Below are 17,825 nucleotides of genomic sequence, written 5' to 3'. Positions count from 1 at the left end.
GTTGATTTGTTTTAAAATTATAAAAACACTTCCCATATTTAATTTCTTGTGCAAGCATGTTTTATGTCATCAGTGCCAGAAAATAATGTTGCAATAAATTTGAGACAGAGAATGCATTGTGTCTGCAACTAAAGATGGTCACTAGCCCTAGTGGAGGCTATGAACAGCCTCTGAGTTTCTGTAATTATAACTTTTTTCCTAAAGGAGATTGCACAGTGGCATGGGTCACTAAAACAATCCTGCTATCGCCATCTTTCAAGGCCTAATGTAGCCATAGGATTCTTGTTGGTTTTTTTCTAAGCAATATATCCTTATTCTCATGGGAGATAGAACACATAAATTTATAAATTGTCTAGAAGAATGAGCATTAATGAAAAAGCATTATAAAGGCATTGATGGCTCTTCCCAAAAGACGAATAATACATGGAAAAAGACAACAAGAGAAATGAGATGTAGAAATAAAGATATTCCCTTTTCTAACTAAATATGAAGCTAACTAAATATGAACTATAAGCTAAAACTATTAAAAAAATCAAATGTTTTACATGTTTAATACTACTCAAAATCACCAGCAAATTCAGGATATTGCCTGCAAAATTAGGGATCATACTTTTGTGCAGTTTTACAAAAACAATTTATTTACAGTGGTTACATTCCAGATCCAGATGTAAAGATTATATCTCATTAAGCTGTGTATCAGTGAACACCAACTAAGTGTCTTTCAAGTTATACTACAGTGGCTTATATTTAACGGATCAAACTTCCAGGAAAAATACAGATTTAAAACATTCTGAAAGAATCATTATCTTTTGCAGTTTGCCTGACACTGGACCAACACAGTATGTGGCAAAATACTGCAAATATTAACCTGGAGATGAAGATTTTATATTCCATCATAACATTCAGATAAGTGAGGAAAAAAAGGGTATGCAGCTATTCAGACAGACACACACGTACCCCAGTTGTAATTTTTACTGCTGGTGAAAAGTATCAAAAAATAGATTTAGGAGCAGATATTTGTTGATTGGAATCAGTAAAATACAATAGTACTATCTTATTTATTCTAGCTGATCCATTAACGTGCCAATAACTAACTAGAATGGTTAAACTCCCTCATGAACTGGAATGTTCGACTTCTTTACATCTGTGCTGGGTGTAACAAGAGTGGGAAACAGGACATGGACTTTATTCTACCTGGAGTAGTAACTTCTTGATTTCAAACACTGCATGACCTCCCATTTTAAGCAACTGAAGATAATGATAGACAACATTCTGCTTCACATTCTCAGAGAACACTGATGTGCCAGAGAAAAGTCTACAAATTGGATCAATAACACATTTTTATGTTCACATTGTTCTGGCAAAGGGGAATGCACAAATACAGAACTGTACACAGAATCAGTTCTTATAGTCACAAATATCTACTCATATCGTGAAAAATGCTACAACATGATTCAGAGTACTCTGAAGTTGACATTCGTACTTAAATTCAGTTTTGCTTACATAGATAATATGCTGTAAACTACCCCAATATCTGCAGGCTGCATGTAGATCTGATTCAAGACTCTCACCTCCTGAAGCAGTTGCAGATCATGCAGGAAAATATAAAACAATTCATATAGCACAGAAAATATTGCTACTATGCGGTTTTAAAGCAAGGTTATTTTTAGGAAAAAAATGGCAGTTTGGAGAAAATTGTCAACACACTTTTTGCATCATCAAGCTAAGAACAGCTCTTCTCCAAAACACAAGTCAGGGTTTTCAGTTATACATTAAAACTATTATGGATTTCCCAAACTTTGTAACTCTAGGTATTGATGTTTTAAGTTACATAAGTGTATAGTAAATCCCTCAGAAATAATTTTGTTAGACACTCTGATCATATTATCTTTAAATTTGCTTTGATTCAAAATCATAATTTTTTTTAATGTCAAGTATTTCCTATCATTTTCACTTCCAATACACATCCCATGGGTGTCAGTCATCATTTGGATGTTTCCCACAATGCTACTGAACAGATACTGCAGCATTCCGGGAGATGCACAAGGCAGCCAGGCAGGTTTCAATCCAGTATGAAGGAATTTTCAAGCAGCTGAATAAACCAGTTTCTCTCAGCTAGAAATTACTTATCTCGCACACATGTACACAACCAAGTTTAATCACATATTATACCACTTACAAGTTTGTCCCTTCACACAATGAATCTGACACGAAGGCCCTGTTTTGAGGGGTGAATCAAGATGTTTCTAATTCAACCAGTTTAAACAAAGTGTTTCAGAATGGATATATTCATGGCTAGTAGAGGCAGAACAACTGAAATTTTGCCCTGTACCTGTGTTAGGTTGTGATGAATGGCAACTGTCACAGTTCAAAAACATTCAATACTAAAAGATGTTTCAGTGAGGCTGGACCCTCGTACTATCAGGCTAGACACCAGAAATCACCCTGGGACTAAAATAACGGAGATGTAAAACAGTACTGGTATGTGCTTCAAACTATTTTAATTGAAACAGTACTTGCCATGCATGCAAACCATTAAGAGAATTTCTACATATCCATATTATTATTTTAAAGAGCTCTAGAGAAATAGGTATTTCTTAGAACCTAATTTTTGTTAGAGTAAAACAAGGTCAATAAATTATGAGCATTTCAGAATGCATTTATGTAGCCCCAAGCAAGATTTAAAAAAAGAACCCAAACCTATATATCTCAAGGGATTTTAATACTGATTAGAGCTTTCTAGTCCATTAGCAAATTATTATACTTATATTCACATTGAGCATATTCCACTATCTTTAAAGATTTTAATTCAGTTTCCATCACTGCAATCAATGCAGTACTCATGACCACCAAGACTGAAACAGCTGCTTATATGTATCTAAATTAATAGTTTTCTCTTCCACATATACAAAGAGCTCCAAACTCAAAAGAATACCATTTTTAAATGGTCTTGGGAATCTGAAGAGGTCCCAGATGAGTGAAAACTGGCTAACATTGTCCCAGATTTCAAGAAGGGCAAGGATGACCATGGCACAATGGAAAGGGACATATGGGTCCTGGTCGACGGCAAGTTGAATATGAGTCAGCAGTGCCCTGGCAGCCAGGAGGGCCAACTGTGTCCTGGAGGGCATCAGGCAAAGCATCGCCAGCCGGTCGAGGGAGGGGATTGTCCTGCTCTGCTCCGCACTAGTGCAGCCTCACCTTGAATATTGTGTGCAGTTTTGGACACCACAAAATGAAAAAGATATAAAGCTATTAGAGAGTGTCTGAAGGAGGGCTACAAAGGTGGTCAAGGGCCTTGAGGAGAAGTAATACAAGGAGCAGCTAAGATCACTTCATCTGTTTAGCCTGGAGGAGACTGAGGGGAGACCTCATTGCAATCTACAACTTCCTCATGAAGGGAAGAGGAGGGGTAGGCACTGATCTCTTCTCTGTGGTGACCAGTGACAGAACACAAGGGAATGGCCTGAAGCTGTGTCAGGGCAGGTTTAGGTTGGATGTTAGGAAAAGGTTCTTCACCCAGAAGGTGGTTGGGCATTGGAATAGGTTCCCCAGGGAAGTGGTTGCAGCACGAAGCCTGACAGAGTTCAAGAAGCATTTGGAGAATACTCTCAGGTACATGCTGCGATTCTCAGGGCTGTACTGTGCATGAAAGGACTTTGATGATCCTTGTGGGTCCCTTACAACCCATGATATTCTACGATTCATTTAACTTATTTGTTGTTTTGGATGCTAGAAATTTTGGGACAATGTGGAAAAAAAAATGTTTCTTTTTGTTTCTGACACGATGTCTGGACTGTCAAAAACTTCTTTACATGTATAAATCTTGCTTCTAATTTACTTCATTTGATAATTCTTCCTTATGTTTCATTCTGCTATTTCTCCTTATTATTTTCTTTTCACTTTGATTTGTATTTGATATAAATATTGATAAGTGAGCCACCTCCGACACTTCATTTAGAAAATGACTCCCAACATTTCTTCTCTTGTCCCAAGAAACTGTCCTAAATTCTCCTCATTAGTTCTATAACCCAGTTCTATAACTCTCTATCAGTTCTATGTCCTAAATTCTCCTCATCAGTTCTACATAAATATCAGTGTCTGCCTTATAGTGAATTCAAAAGTTCAAGCATTGATATATTCACGTATGCAGTTTAAGTACACAAGATAGTAGGCTGAGTTGCTGTAACCTCTTCTACAGTCCAAATATGACTGCATTGGAACAGTTTGTCTGAATATGAGATTAAATTTATTCAAAAAACTATACTACAAGGTTACCAAACAAAAAAATTATAGGTTCTAATGTGCTGCTTATATATTTTTAAGAGGCCTTTGTCAAAAGAATGAGAATTTTTTTTCCTGATTCTTACATGAAACTTTTGAGTTCTATTTCTGGCTCCTCACTCTTCCTGGGGAATTTTCTGAGCTTCATTTAAACACGGTTTAAGAAAATATTTCCCTATCTTCACAGAGCTGACGTGATGCTTAAGTGAAGTGCACTGAAATCCATGCAAAATATTCCTATGAACATTCTTATGAATACAAAAGGTAACAATAGCACAAAATTTCATTATGTCTTAGCAACTGCCTAACTTATTACCTGGGAGAGAGACACTAAACTATGTCTACCATATCTATTTTGGACCATATTGATTCTCAATTGGAAGTTACTGTAGGAGGAGTAAGAGGGAGAGTTGTGAGTATATATGTATTTAACATATCTTGAAGAACGGCTATAAGCATTCTGTTGTTTTCCTTTGAATGACTTTTACATACTAGCAGACATGCTGTAGAGGATTCCAAAAACTCTTGAGGGACCTTAAGGTGTCTAGTCAAAAAAAAAAAAATCACTGAAGAACAGCTTCCCAAGCAAGCATCACTTTCTAGATGCTTTAGTACGTTTCATTAAGAAACAGTTAGTGACATGGACAAATCAGAAGACTAACCTTGAAGTGATAAAACAAAAACATCTCATTCTGAATCAAAGATGGCTCCATTATGAAAATGTGATCAAGGCACAGAATAATGGTTTTCTAGCTCAGTAGGGCTGCACTTACAAAGGTGTCTATATTTATGTATTATCAAGTTTTATATTTGTGTGTGTATATTTTCAATAAATAAATATACATATATTAAGGGGGTGTGCTCAAAAATTTTTTACTGATGGGGCATGTAATCAATAAAGTTTGGAGACTAGTGCTCAATATTTAGAGCCTTGAAACAATCTCCCTTGTAACATTCTTTGTGTTCTGTGTAAAGTTGCATTAACAATCATCACGGCCACCTTAATAAAGATGCCAGTGATCAAACAAACCCGAAGGTTCAAATGGCAATATTTTTTTTTTTCATTTAACATGTTCAAGTTAGGGATAAAAAACCTGATAGAATACAGCAGGAAAACCCACCATTTTTACTGTCTATGCCCTCCTCTTACATGAGCTAGCGAACAATACCCTGTAAATAAACATTAACATGTTCAACACAAAATCCAAACCTCAAACAATCAAAACAGTGAAATCCTTCTAGTTATTGTAGCTTCTGGGTTATGCCTTCTACTTGCAGGCAAAAAACCAGAAATTTTTTTAAGTGCAATACGAACTTTCCTCATTTTTAGTACCATTAAATGTAGCAATAAAATATTATTTTAATTTCAGTACCAGGGAAAGCAGTTTCAAAGTTCATCTTGCTTATTATCAAAGATACATGTGGCAAAGAGAATTCATTAACACACATACACACGGTATTTGAACAGAAACACTTGATTTGGAGTAAGCTGTAATGCTTTTCTTTTGGCTACCATTTACTGAAATATCTATAAAAAGACTCCAACTCTTCTTTCAGACTATCATAAGCCTGGCATGACTTGACTACAATCACAGAAGTCTCTTTTCAGTTATAACTATGCAGTTTCTTACAAGGAAAAAAATAAGATTTAAAACCCTAAAAATAAAGATAATTGAGGAAATAATTGAGATTTACTGAATTTAGAAACTATTTTGATACTCTAGAAACTCAAACAAAACACAAGTCACAGTGACATGCTGAATTTCTGCCACTAAGCATTGTGTGATGATTATTAATGCTTAGAAGGCCTTAAATGATGATGTTCCAAAAATTACTTGATTCTACTTCAAGATGAAACAGTTATCCAGTATATAGGTGTTGATTACTCATGCAGCAGTAACATTGCCAACCAGTGCTGGAAAGGAGGCAAAAATGTTCCTATTAGGAATAAATCTTGAGAACAGACTTTTTTTAGAAAATCTAATGAATGGTGCTATGAATAAACACTTCAAATTTTACTTTACAAATTTGCTGAGGAGGCAGCAAACTTTAAGCCTAACAGTCAAAAAGTTCTTTACTTAAAGGAGACAGCTTCAAATAAGCTAATTTGGGTACTGACTATGTAATTACTCCTACTTCGTGTCCCACAGAAGCCAGGGCAACCCCAACTGACATGGTGCCAGCACTAAATGTTCCAGTTCCACCAGATGTGGTCAGATCACATCAGAGATGGCATTTGCAGATTGCATTTTCCAAAAAGCACAGAGGTCTCTTTGCTCCCTGACTCCAGTTGTGCATTGCTCTTGCTTACTTTGTCCTGGTTTGACAAAATGGACAAACCTGGACCTCCATGAGGATCTTAGTTCATTACAACAAGATCAGAGCATAATGGCAGAAACCAGACAGTCCTATGTGGCTAATATTGAGTCAAATATGATTAGAGGGGTCCAAAGAAGGGCAGACATGGAACAAGGGAAGGAGAAAGTACAAGAGAGGGTAGTGAGAGAAACAGAAGAATGAATTCAGTGATATTAAATGCCTCTGTGAATGGGAAACTGCAATTTGCCCCACTAACTCATGATTATTTTGAATTTGTATGTGTAACCTGTCATCACACCTCTGTTTATAACAAACCTATGCAAGATAACTGAGCAATGGCTTTTTCTCCGACAGTTTTGATTAGAAACCCTACTGAATAACCTGGAAAGATAAACAACAACAACAAAAAAATCATCACTATATAAAGAAAAATATAGTGAGAAATGTTCTCAAAGTGAGGCCTTAAAATAGCTGACATTTTAAAAAGAAAATACAGTTGAACATTCTGTTTTGTCACTGCATATAATATATAATTGTTACAATTCTCTCCTGAATGGAGAAACATTTCCTTTCTGATAATGAATAAAATTTTCCAGGAGTACACAGAAAGAAATTGAAACTTAATTTGTTTTCATTTACCAAGTGCAAGCTTGAAAAGATAATTTGTCATTTCTTGTTTTAGAAAATTGTGTCGATATGTTTATGGGCATAGCAGCTACATAAAAATTATGTTATGGCATATATAAATGACAAAACAGGAAATTGAATGCCACTTTCTTCAGCGAGTTCTCTCTCTTAATATCCGAGGCATTTCTTTTTTTGATGTTTATCATCCCAACCATATTTATGCATAGCAGCACATTTCCTTTTGGCTACATCTGAAAGGCAGCTGCATATCTTAATGGAAATATACAGAGAACTGATCTTGGACCTATTAGCTAAGGAACAGTCTAAGGGTATCAAGGTTTTTGCAGCAGCTAGTACAACTCATTTGAATTGAAGTAACTGGGCAAACCGAAGGAGGCAAAACAGAAAGCTTTTCTAGCCAAGGTCACTTGTTACTTGAGATGAGTAATTCTTTGGAACTTATAAGTGCATTTCTTAATTGGGCTGTTTGAAGATCAGAGCTAAACAATCCATTTTCAACGTTCGCAGAATAGGAGAGCAGATAACATAGGAAGCTCAAAGATACTGGTCTTGAAATTAAGTTTCCCTTCCAATCTCAGAAAAAAAGGGGATCTTTTAGCAGCTTGGACATTTTAATAAATCAGAGGAGTAAAGCACACAAGAGAGTTATAGCTCCACAGATTCTCTCCTTGATAAATGCTTTAAGAAAGCTTAATTCTACTACATGGCCCTATGTATCACTAAGACCCAAACAGCTTCTAAGAAAACATTTACTTCAACAAAGCACATACACACAGAGGTTAGTATGGCTCATTGAAACCAAACATAATGCAGTTATAAAATACCCCATCTACCACACCCGCTTTAGAGGAAGATGCAAGAAACTAAGCTGTCAATTATGAAGAAAGCCATAATAGCAATGTTTATTTCTAATTTTCTCAGCTGTAGTTAGGTTTTGAGTTATTCCTTGGTGGGAAAATCTTGTTATTGTACTTGCAAGAAATGGCATGCTGTCTGGTCATTTGACCTTGCAAATGGAAGCATTTTTCCATACAGCTAACATTCAAACATTCTTTGCAGAAAATCCTGCTCCTAGAGCTTCAAACTAATCAAGAAAGTAATGTTTCATGGCCAAGTCATCAACTGTAATTAAAATCAAGAAGACAAAATGTCTGTCCTGGCAGTTGAAGTATGTACAACATTTATTGATGTAGTATGTACATATGCATGAAATACATTTATATTTCAATGAATGTTTTCTTGGTTTTGCAATTTGTTTCTTTCTCTAGTGGTAGGTATCTCAATTTACCAGATATACTAAAACAAAATCTTGCTTAAAATGTTGGAATTTTGAAACAAGAATTAAGGTGATAAATTTTATGTTTAAATATTTTCCATTAAACAGAGATTTACATACTGACAGTATATAATATTGCACAAAGGTGCTGATCAAATACTGGAAAATAAGTACTGCAATATGAACATCTGTATCTTAAAAAATAATTTTCAGAGTAGAAAGGTGGTGTAGAATCAAGAAATTAGACTGAAGAATAGGGGACCAAGCTTTATCCTTAGTTCTTTTTATTTTTTTTTACATAACCAGGAGCTAGCATGTTGTCTCTATGACTCAGATACTGTATCTGTTTCAGCAAGAAAATAATTCTTTACAGCAACAATGTTTAGTTACAGTGCCTAATAACCTGATAACCTGCAACTGGAGTCCTTCAAAGTAGGCAGAAGAATGCAAATCTTGCATGACCTTATCCTAAAGACATAATAGAGGCAGACAAGAAAAATACTGTGACTCTCTCTGCCCACAATAAAGAAGATTCGAATATATGTGCCCATTATTACAAGTGCATTTTTAATAAATTACAGAGAAGAATTTGTTAAATTCATAAAAACACTTTGTAGCTTATTGTTCTAATCACTGGTACTGTATGAACTATACAGTTAATTTGATTGTCTTATGTGACTTTAAAACATTTTTAAGGATTTTGCCTCTTAATTACAAAATATGTAAAGCATTTAAAAGTATCAATCACAGTTCCCATTTTGTTAAACCAAAACCAAGAAGGAAACAAAAGATAATTTCAGTTACAGACAGTTGTTACCTTGAACATGCTGATCAGAGTAAATATTCAACCTAGAAATTTGTCATATTTAAACCAGTAGAAGGAAAAATATGCTAGGAGATTAAATATCACATTTAATTTAATCTTTATATAGTAAAACCAAAACCAGCCAGTTTTTCTTTTTACAAGGATTCACTTATAAAGTATAATCTGTAATCAAAATTATTTTCTTGTGTACAGCCAACATTAAGAATTGGTATTAGTGATGACCGAAGATCTTCTTAAAATGAGAATTTTTTTAGTAGTGATATAGGACTTAAACTTCTATTCTTCAAATGGGCAGTGTCATTAGCATTCACTTTAGGGAAAAAAGGGTTTTAAATAGCATATCAGCTGAATATAAAGGATATAAAAGCTGTTAACACAGTAATAAACTACACTGAAAAACATATTCTAATAGAGCCTGACAAAACCATTACACAAGCTCTAATTTAGAAAGATATTGAATCTATAATAAAGCAATATACAAGATTTCAAATACTTTTTTAATTTCAAGAGCTTTGGTATATTAAAATCTTGGGCAGTAATTTTTTTTTATTTCTGTTCAAATTTCCAACTTGATTCATCTGTATTTTTGACTAATATGACTTTGACTATGGCAATAGATGAGAGGACCACAGAGCCCTTGGTTCAGTTTCATTTCATATAAAACAGCATCTTATTTAATTAAACAGACATCTTATAAGATACTAAAGAGTTCCTTGGGGATGTTATTTCTACCTAAAGAAGACTGAGTGACAAAGAGTATGTTTCTGTTATATATTTCTCAGGAAAGTATTAAATTCAAGACAAATGAAAGTGCCTGTGTTGGGATGGTTTTTGTTTTGGTTGAGTTTTTTTCTTTAATACCTGTAAATCAGTGATATCAATTTGGTATAGAAACACTACATAACCTGAAATCATGACAACACTTTTCATACTAATTTCAAGCAGTCCTGATAAAGTTGTACAGTTGATTACAAGATTCTCTTTATTATGTAGTGTTAAACCATTGTTAAGTTATAACTGTGATTATAAACAGTCCTATGCCATCGTTTCAACACCTGTAAAAAACCTAAAACCCCAGTAGTTCATAGAACATCAGCTCTTTTGGTTTGGTTTAAAGAAGAAAGTCATTAATTCACAAAAGGAAGAAAAGATTAAATAATAAATTCTAACTATTTAATATACACTAAATCCCCATCTCCCAGGTTACTTTTGTTAATATTGATTTAGTTTCCACTATGTACAGGTAAACCAAGAGGTAAAACTAATAAATTTAGTCTCTTACTGTTAGTGAACACCACAAACTCAGCAACTTAATCTTTAAAGGACACATCATGCTTTCCAAACTATAAATCATACATAAGTTTCAGATAGACATCTAGAGCATGTGGTTCAGAAAGAAAAAAGAAATCAAAGGAAGTCTTAAAAACATCTTAGCTACAGTTTGATCCCATCTCTTACCTTCTCTTTTTCACAATGGCAGCCATATTTTTATGAGTGCATAAAAAGATAATGGCAAAAGAAAACAGTTGCAGAAAAATACTAGATAATTACAGCAATCCATGTCCAGACTGATCTTTCCAGTTTTCTACTACAAAAAAAAAATCCACAGGGTAAGATTTCCAAATTATTTGGGCTTATTTCCATTCTTCTAAGACTCTGAACGCAGGTTCATTTTGGCAAAGTTTAAAATAACTTAGAAGTCCTCCCTCCTCCTTCCCCCATCACATTAAAAAAACCAAACATTACTTAAAGGGCAAGAGCACTATTAAGAAGAAATCAATTATTTTAATAGTAATAATATTTCAACTTCATGCATTTTGAAGTTCACCATGAAAACCAAGTATTATGGAGAGTTTCTCTGAATTCCTTCAGATTCCTTCCTGTATGTATGCATGCTTAAGAGTTTTTTCTACTTGATGTTCCCATTCACTGTTCAATAAGAGATGACCTGAAAATACCTTGTGATGTTTCTTGTTGCCACAGAAAGGACTGTGTTGTCAGGGGCAAAATGATGCAAAATATGGGAAAAAGAAAATGAATGGGAAAGAAACAAACAAAGCTGAAAGGGCAGAAGCAGTCTTAAAGGTATCTTCAGAACAGCACATGTACTTTACTACTAAATTAAACATAATACATCATAATAGAAAGATTTTATAATGTTTTGATTTTCACTGGTTTCCCATTTCATACTTTGCCTCAGTGTAAGCAACAGAAACTCTTCATTGTCAGTATATTTGCACTCAATATACTACATTGTTTCTGTATTTTAAATTTTTACACTTTCTGCTTTAGTATTCCTGGCTCAAACAAAAACTGTACTTACTGACTATAAAATAGAAAAAAAGGGAATATAATTTGATAGATTAGGTTTTGTCAAAGTAATGTTCTACCTACATTTTGAATCAACTTTAATATAACAGGCTCTTTAGAGTCTACATTTTCCCCAGCAGTTATGTAACAAATAATCCTTACGGAGTCTAGCAGAAAAAGAAAATTAAAATAAATTGATATCTTGCTTCAGAGATCACTTATCAAAATCTTTGTACTTATTTTCATCAAAAGTGATAAAACTAGCAGGTACCCATATGATTCACGGAGATGACACCATCAGTAAAACCAGTTAAAATGTAAGTCTTCCAATATTTGATTTTTGTATCCTCAAATCTAAGACAATACACAATGACAAATGCATGAATGATAATGTTAATGCATAAACAAAACACAACTGACTTGCCCTGTATAGATTTGTGCTTGTAACAAAAACATGTAACATTAGTCTGTCATATCTGAGGACTAGTATTGTTACCTTCTTAAGCCTTACTTAGCTTAGTATAATCTACATCAGAGAAATTCTAAATGTGTAACAATTTAAGTGTGATTACAGAGTATTACCTCAGTAGACACCGATAATTGGTACAGAATATGTCTTGCATCACCTGGGACTTTATGTAAAACAGTATTTGCAGAATATTATATCTCCAAATTAAATTAAATCAGTGTAAGGTCAGTATATGAGAGAAATGCACCTGTTCTTCTTACATCACTACAGCCTTACATTGCTTTATAAAAAAAAGAACAGATACAGGCTTGCCAAATACATCACATCTTATTTTGCAAAACATTTCTTTGTTGATAGTAGCAGTATATTATCCTGAAACAAAACAACTGTGCAGACTCCATGTCTCACCACTACATACCACATTCTGTCTACCTTCTATACATGCCAATATATAACAAGAAGATTTTCTTGGAAAGGCAACTAAAGTAAATCTAAATATCAAATACAGACTTTCACTGATTTGAATGATAAGCTTTTCAGACTACCCAGAGTGCCTAGACCATATAAAAGGCAATAAATGAAAGAAATTTGGGTCAGGTCTTGGGTGCAATTTGTGAGTATGGTATTAAAAAGATAAGAAAAATAAAATTCTTCTTACCTAAATTAATTTTTAAACAGATCTGTAAGAACACTGGAATGCTCAATGATCCCAGAATGCAAATGAAACTTAGTTAAGAAACTGGAATTTATACTTTTTGTTTCAGACTTCTGTTCATTTTGTTAAAATACTGAATATCTAGAGCAATGAATGCTATTGAAATAAATTTGATTGTTAAGAACAAAATCGCTTTAGGAGGAAAAATCTAATAAATTTTTATTTTTATCCAAGTTGTTACTTAATGAAATATCCCATTGTGTAGCATGCTAGACAAGTACCTTGTTAAATAGTGAACTGTATCCAAAGTACAAATCTGCAAACCAGAAATCAGAACTCACATCTTCTTCAGTTCTACTTAATTTACAAATATGGTTAGACTTCTGAATTTCTATACTCTCCAGCTTGGTATGCTTATCAAGGGAAGAAAACTGCAGCTGACCTTGTAGCATCATCAGATAACTACGAAACTTCTGCTACTCTGTAAACAATTCTGAAATTCTATGCTACAGGACTTCATTTTTCTTCATTCTCTATTCATTAACTCATGAATCTTTATGTTATCTTACTTGTATTTATCAGGATTATACCACATGGACAGCCAGTTTATACCATCAAAGGTAGGACTGTGATAATGTTAACACTTCTACAGAAACTCATAAGGAGGATGCAAAAGCCTACAGTATCCTAGATGTTTACAAACGCTTTGGTGAAGGGGAAAGACAAAAACCTACACAGCCAAAAGTTTTAGTAGATCTATTTGAGCTTACAAAAATTCCTTAAATGTGTTCATCAACAAAGCAATTGAAATAATTCATCCTACTTACTTTGGGTATGTCCACCAAAAATCTCTATTTTTATTCTTTCTCCCTAAAAAGCATGAATAAACTATAAAATCAGAACTATAATTGAAAGAAAATTAACAAATTAATTTCTTAAGAATACAATTTCTCTGTCTTATTTTCATAAGTTTTGATTTATGTAAACTTTAATTGAGTATTTTCAGACTATTTTCCTATAAAAGAGTAAATTGCATTACCATTATTTAAATTAGAAATAAAATTCAAAACAAAAATTAATCTTTTATGAATATTTTTAAGTGAAGACAGCAAGAAGGATATTTTGGGAAAATCCACCAGCAGCAGTCAAAGTTACCTATCTTCCTCTGTTGCTATCTTTGTACCCATGTGGTTCTGGATCCTTAGCATGTGTGTGTACCCTGACCCCAGGCTTTAAACCTAACACTGGCCTGCATTGTTGGCAACCTGTCCTCCTTTTTAAAGTCCTATTTCTCACCCTGTATTGGGTTGAATTTTAAAGAATGTTTACTGGTTTCTGTTACATAGAAAACTTTAACAACTATGTAACTTATTTCTTTTTATTATCTACTTTTAACCAGCATCCACCTCTAGAAATAGACAGAGCAGAACTTAAAATTGCAAAAGTTGTAGTGTGTGAAGTAACAAACGGAACTGAGCACACTTGTAGGGGAAAAAGGCATGGCCCTTATAAATAGAAGGTATGAGACTACATATTGTGCTGAGTGAATAGTATTACTTCTTAACACTCTTTTCAGTTTATAATTTCCTATGATAACTTCACCTATAGGTTGAAATTTAAATGCAGGCTGTGAATTGTTCCACAAAACCTAAACCAAATAAGGTTCAACAGAACTAAATAAGGTTTGTTTTATTTATTAAAAAAGGCAAATAAGGCCTCAGGGATATCATCTTAGCAGATAATTATTCCAATATAAGAACACTAAAGCACTATTAATGTCATATAAGGATTTGGGTGTCATCTTTTTAAAAAAATGAAGGATAATAGTAGAAACATTCAAGCTTGAAAGATCAAAACGTTCTCTTTCTAATTTTTTTGTAATCAGAGGAAGAAAATCTTGACAGAATTTTTTTATTCTTTTAAAACAAATAACCTGCATTGTTCTATAAAATATTTACAAGAATGTTTTTATTTGTTACTGCTGTTGTAGTGGTGGTTTAACCCCAGATGGTAACTAAGTACCATGCAGCCAACTGCTCACACACACATACACTTGGTGGGATACGGAAGAGGATAAGAAAGAAGCTAAAACCCCCAGGATGAGATAAGAACAGTTTAAGAATTGAAATAAAATAATAAATAAAAACTTAATAAAAATAAAATAATAAAACAAAATAAAATAAAAATAATACAATTGTAATGAAAAGGGAGACAACAAAAGCTAGAAATAAAAACAGAAACCCCCCAAGTCATGCGCTATACCATTGCTCACTGCTGAGTGATGCCCAGCCCAATCGTCAGCAGTGATTGGCTCCTCCTGGACAGCTCTCCTGAGTTTATATACTGGGAATGATGTTCTGTAGTATGGAAGTATGGGAGTATGTAGTCTGTAGTATGGTAAGTTTGGGTCAGCTGCCCTGGCCATGCTCCCTCCCAGGTGCTTGTGAACCTGCTCGGTGGCAGAGCATGGGAAACTCAAAAGTCCTTGACTTAGGGTGTAACAACTAAACCATCAGTGTGCTAACAACATTATTCTCGTACTAAATCCAAAACACTGCATGCTCCTTAACTCTGTTCCAGTCCAAACCAGGCAGCTGTTTTATTTTCGTTACATTTCATAAAACATTTTCAATAATAAATCAGCTACTGGAAGCTATAGCTACGCTTACTAAAAGTTTACTCTCATCTGAGAGTCAACATAAAATGACAACTACCAAAATTATTAAAGACAGTACTTATTCTGTCCCATCATATCAGTATGGAGCCCTGAATAAAGGCCAGAAAAAAGCCTTTTAAAGAAAACACAAGAAAACCTGAGAGGTAACACCTTCCTTTGGAAACTGAGGTAATAGAATACAATCAAAGATTGTACCATGACACAAGGAGCTATGTAAACAGCAATCTAATTCACACTGCCTCAGACTCTTGTATATTCCTCTTTGCCCAGGTCATGGAATGTCTCAGATGGTACAGTTGAAAAATAATTTTTATATCCACTGCGCATGATGCGAACTCTTGTGTTATTCAGCCATTGTACTGGGTTGAAACATAGTTGATTATATTTGCCTTTTTTTGTCAGTAAGGGAAAACAAAAACCCCTAACTTTTTTCTTGGTTACCACTAGCAATTTATCAAATTACAGTTTTCAATAACTGATTGATTAAATATATTCAAATGTGCCACAGGAATTACAATTTTTAAATTCTTTCTCCCTTTTATTAACAAAAATGAAAAATGGAACTAGCAACATACCTCTTTTTTCTCTGTGAACTTCTTCCAGAAGTTTTTCTTGGTTTTTTATCTGCTTAAAGAGAGACTGATGTTCAGTCTCCTTCATCTGTGTAAAGTGCTGGAGCTGTTCTCGGCTTTGCAGTAAGTAGCATCGCAGCTTTTTTTCCTTACTTTCTCTCTCCTTTACCTCCTCACACAGCCACTGAAGCTTAGTCTACATTAAAAAAATGGGACAATAAAAAGTAAAGAATTCTAATGAAAATAAGAGGACACAACTGTTCACTGACCAAATTATCTTTGGAGTCAAAGATTAGTAATTTGTACCTATTACTGAATAATAATAACAATAGAAGGGGACATTCAGAGATATTAAGAGAACATACGTTGACCTTCAATAGTCTCAAATGACATATTTTGGTTGATAATTGTATGTGAAAAACCAATACACTGATTTTCTTTTATATGATTTTATTTCTTTTTAAATCAGAAGCATGAATTTCCTAGTTTATGTATGGAAATTCCGGTTGAACTAGTGCACACATAGACACCAAGAGATACTTCTTCCTTTCAGAATACTTTTCTCTCTCTATTTCATGTTGACAGAATTTAAAGCATTTATCCATTCTAAAAAAGTGACATTCAATCCTTTCTGGTCAGCAGAAGTTAATATTTAAGGTTCACATAGAGGAGAAAAATAAGAGCTCATCGATAAAGTCATGATCAATATAGTAAATCTAGAAGTGATCAAATGGAATACTTTTACACTGCCTATTTAAAACCAAAAGAAAATAAAAGTGAAATTTTAAGTAGTCATTCATTCTAGACTTCCCTCTAGCAGCTAAAGAAACTTAAGTGAGAAACATACGCAAATGATTTTAGGTGCTCTTTGAAGTTCATTTGAAAAAGTGACAGACATATTATTAAAAAAAAGAAAATACTTCTTGCATAACCTTTCTCCTTCAAATCTAATTTTATCTCTTCTATCTAGTGGTAGTCTTTCTTGGTCTACAAATCTGACACAATAACCTTAAATTCTCTTACATGCAAACATTTACAATTTTTTTTCCTTAGGTCAATTCTCCTGTGGCTTTGACCTTTTCATATGAAGCAAAAAAAAAAAAAAAGTTGAAGTTGTCTTCCACAGTTTCTTGTGCTCTCCTTTGATCATGAGAAACTTATTTCTTTTAAAAGATATTGGATAAGAAATGTGTTTATGTGTGTGAGTTCGGGGAGCTGGAGAAAAGCTGCAAAATGAAAGGCAAGATTTATGAGTTACCAGTCATCACCTTGAAGATGTTTTCAAGGATGTTTGCACACACATTACAGGATTCAAAAGATTCAAACAAAGAGGAAAGGAAAATAGTTCATTTCCCAAGAATCCAATCCAATATCTTTTAGATTTAATTAATAACAGCCTTATTTTAAATAATTTCTTGCCTTGTAATAATGCTGCAAGAGAAACTTAACCTGACAACTACATTCTCATGTTTTCATTGTCTGAAAATAATTGAAACAGATCTAAAGGCTATCACTGCAGTTACTTCAATGCATTTTTTTGTGAAAAGAACATTGTTATTTATTTTGTTATAGAGACAGCTATTTCTTGTTGAAAAATTTGGAAAATCATTCCGTCAGTTGAAATAACAGTCTGGGAATATCAGAATTATTGCCAAAAGTGCCTTTTCAAACACACTTTCAACTGATTCAGACCCATCTATTCACAGACTCATCCACTCAATTGTTAGGGTTGAAAAGAACCCTAAAGATCATCTAGTTCCAACTCCCTGACATGTGCAGGGACACCTCC

General features: G+C 33.8%; 1 protein-coding gene across 1 annotated transcript in view; it reads right to left on the bottom strand.

Annotated features, from left to right (window-relative positions):
• CEP128 (centrosomal protein 128) overlaps positions 1 to 17,825 on the bottom strand; it is a 111,756-nt gene that overhangs the window by 40,468 nt on the left and 53,463 nt on the right. The window contains exon 19 of the mRNA XM_051806346.1: positions 16,040 to 16,232. Within this exon, the coding sequence (XP_051662306.1) occupies positions 16,040 to 16,232 (193 nt within the window). The remainder of the gene's footprint in view (positions 1 to 16,039; positions 16,233 to 17,825) is intronic.

The sequence above is a fragment of the Manacus candei genome, unplaced genomic scaffold, assembly GCF_025592945.1.
Source record: "Manacus candei isolate 608988 ecotype Guabito, Panama unplaced genomic scaffold, ASM2559294v1 h1tg000067l, whole genome shotgun sequence".
Taxonomy (NCBI): domain Eukaryota; kingdom Metazoa; phylum Chordata; class Aves; order Passeriformes; family Pipridae; genus Manacus; species Manacus candei.
The sequence above is the reverse complement of the archived record's forward strand: the minus strand, read 5'-3'. Positions and strand labels throughout refer to the sequence as shown.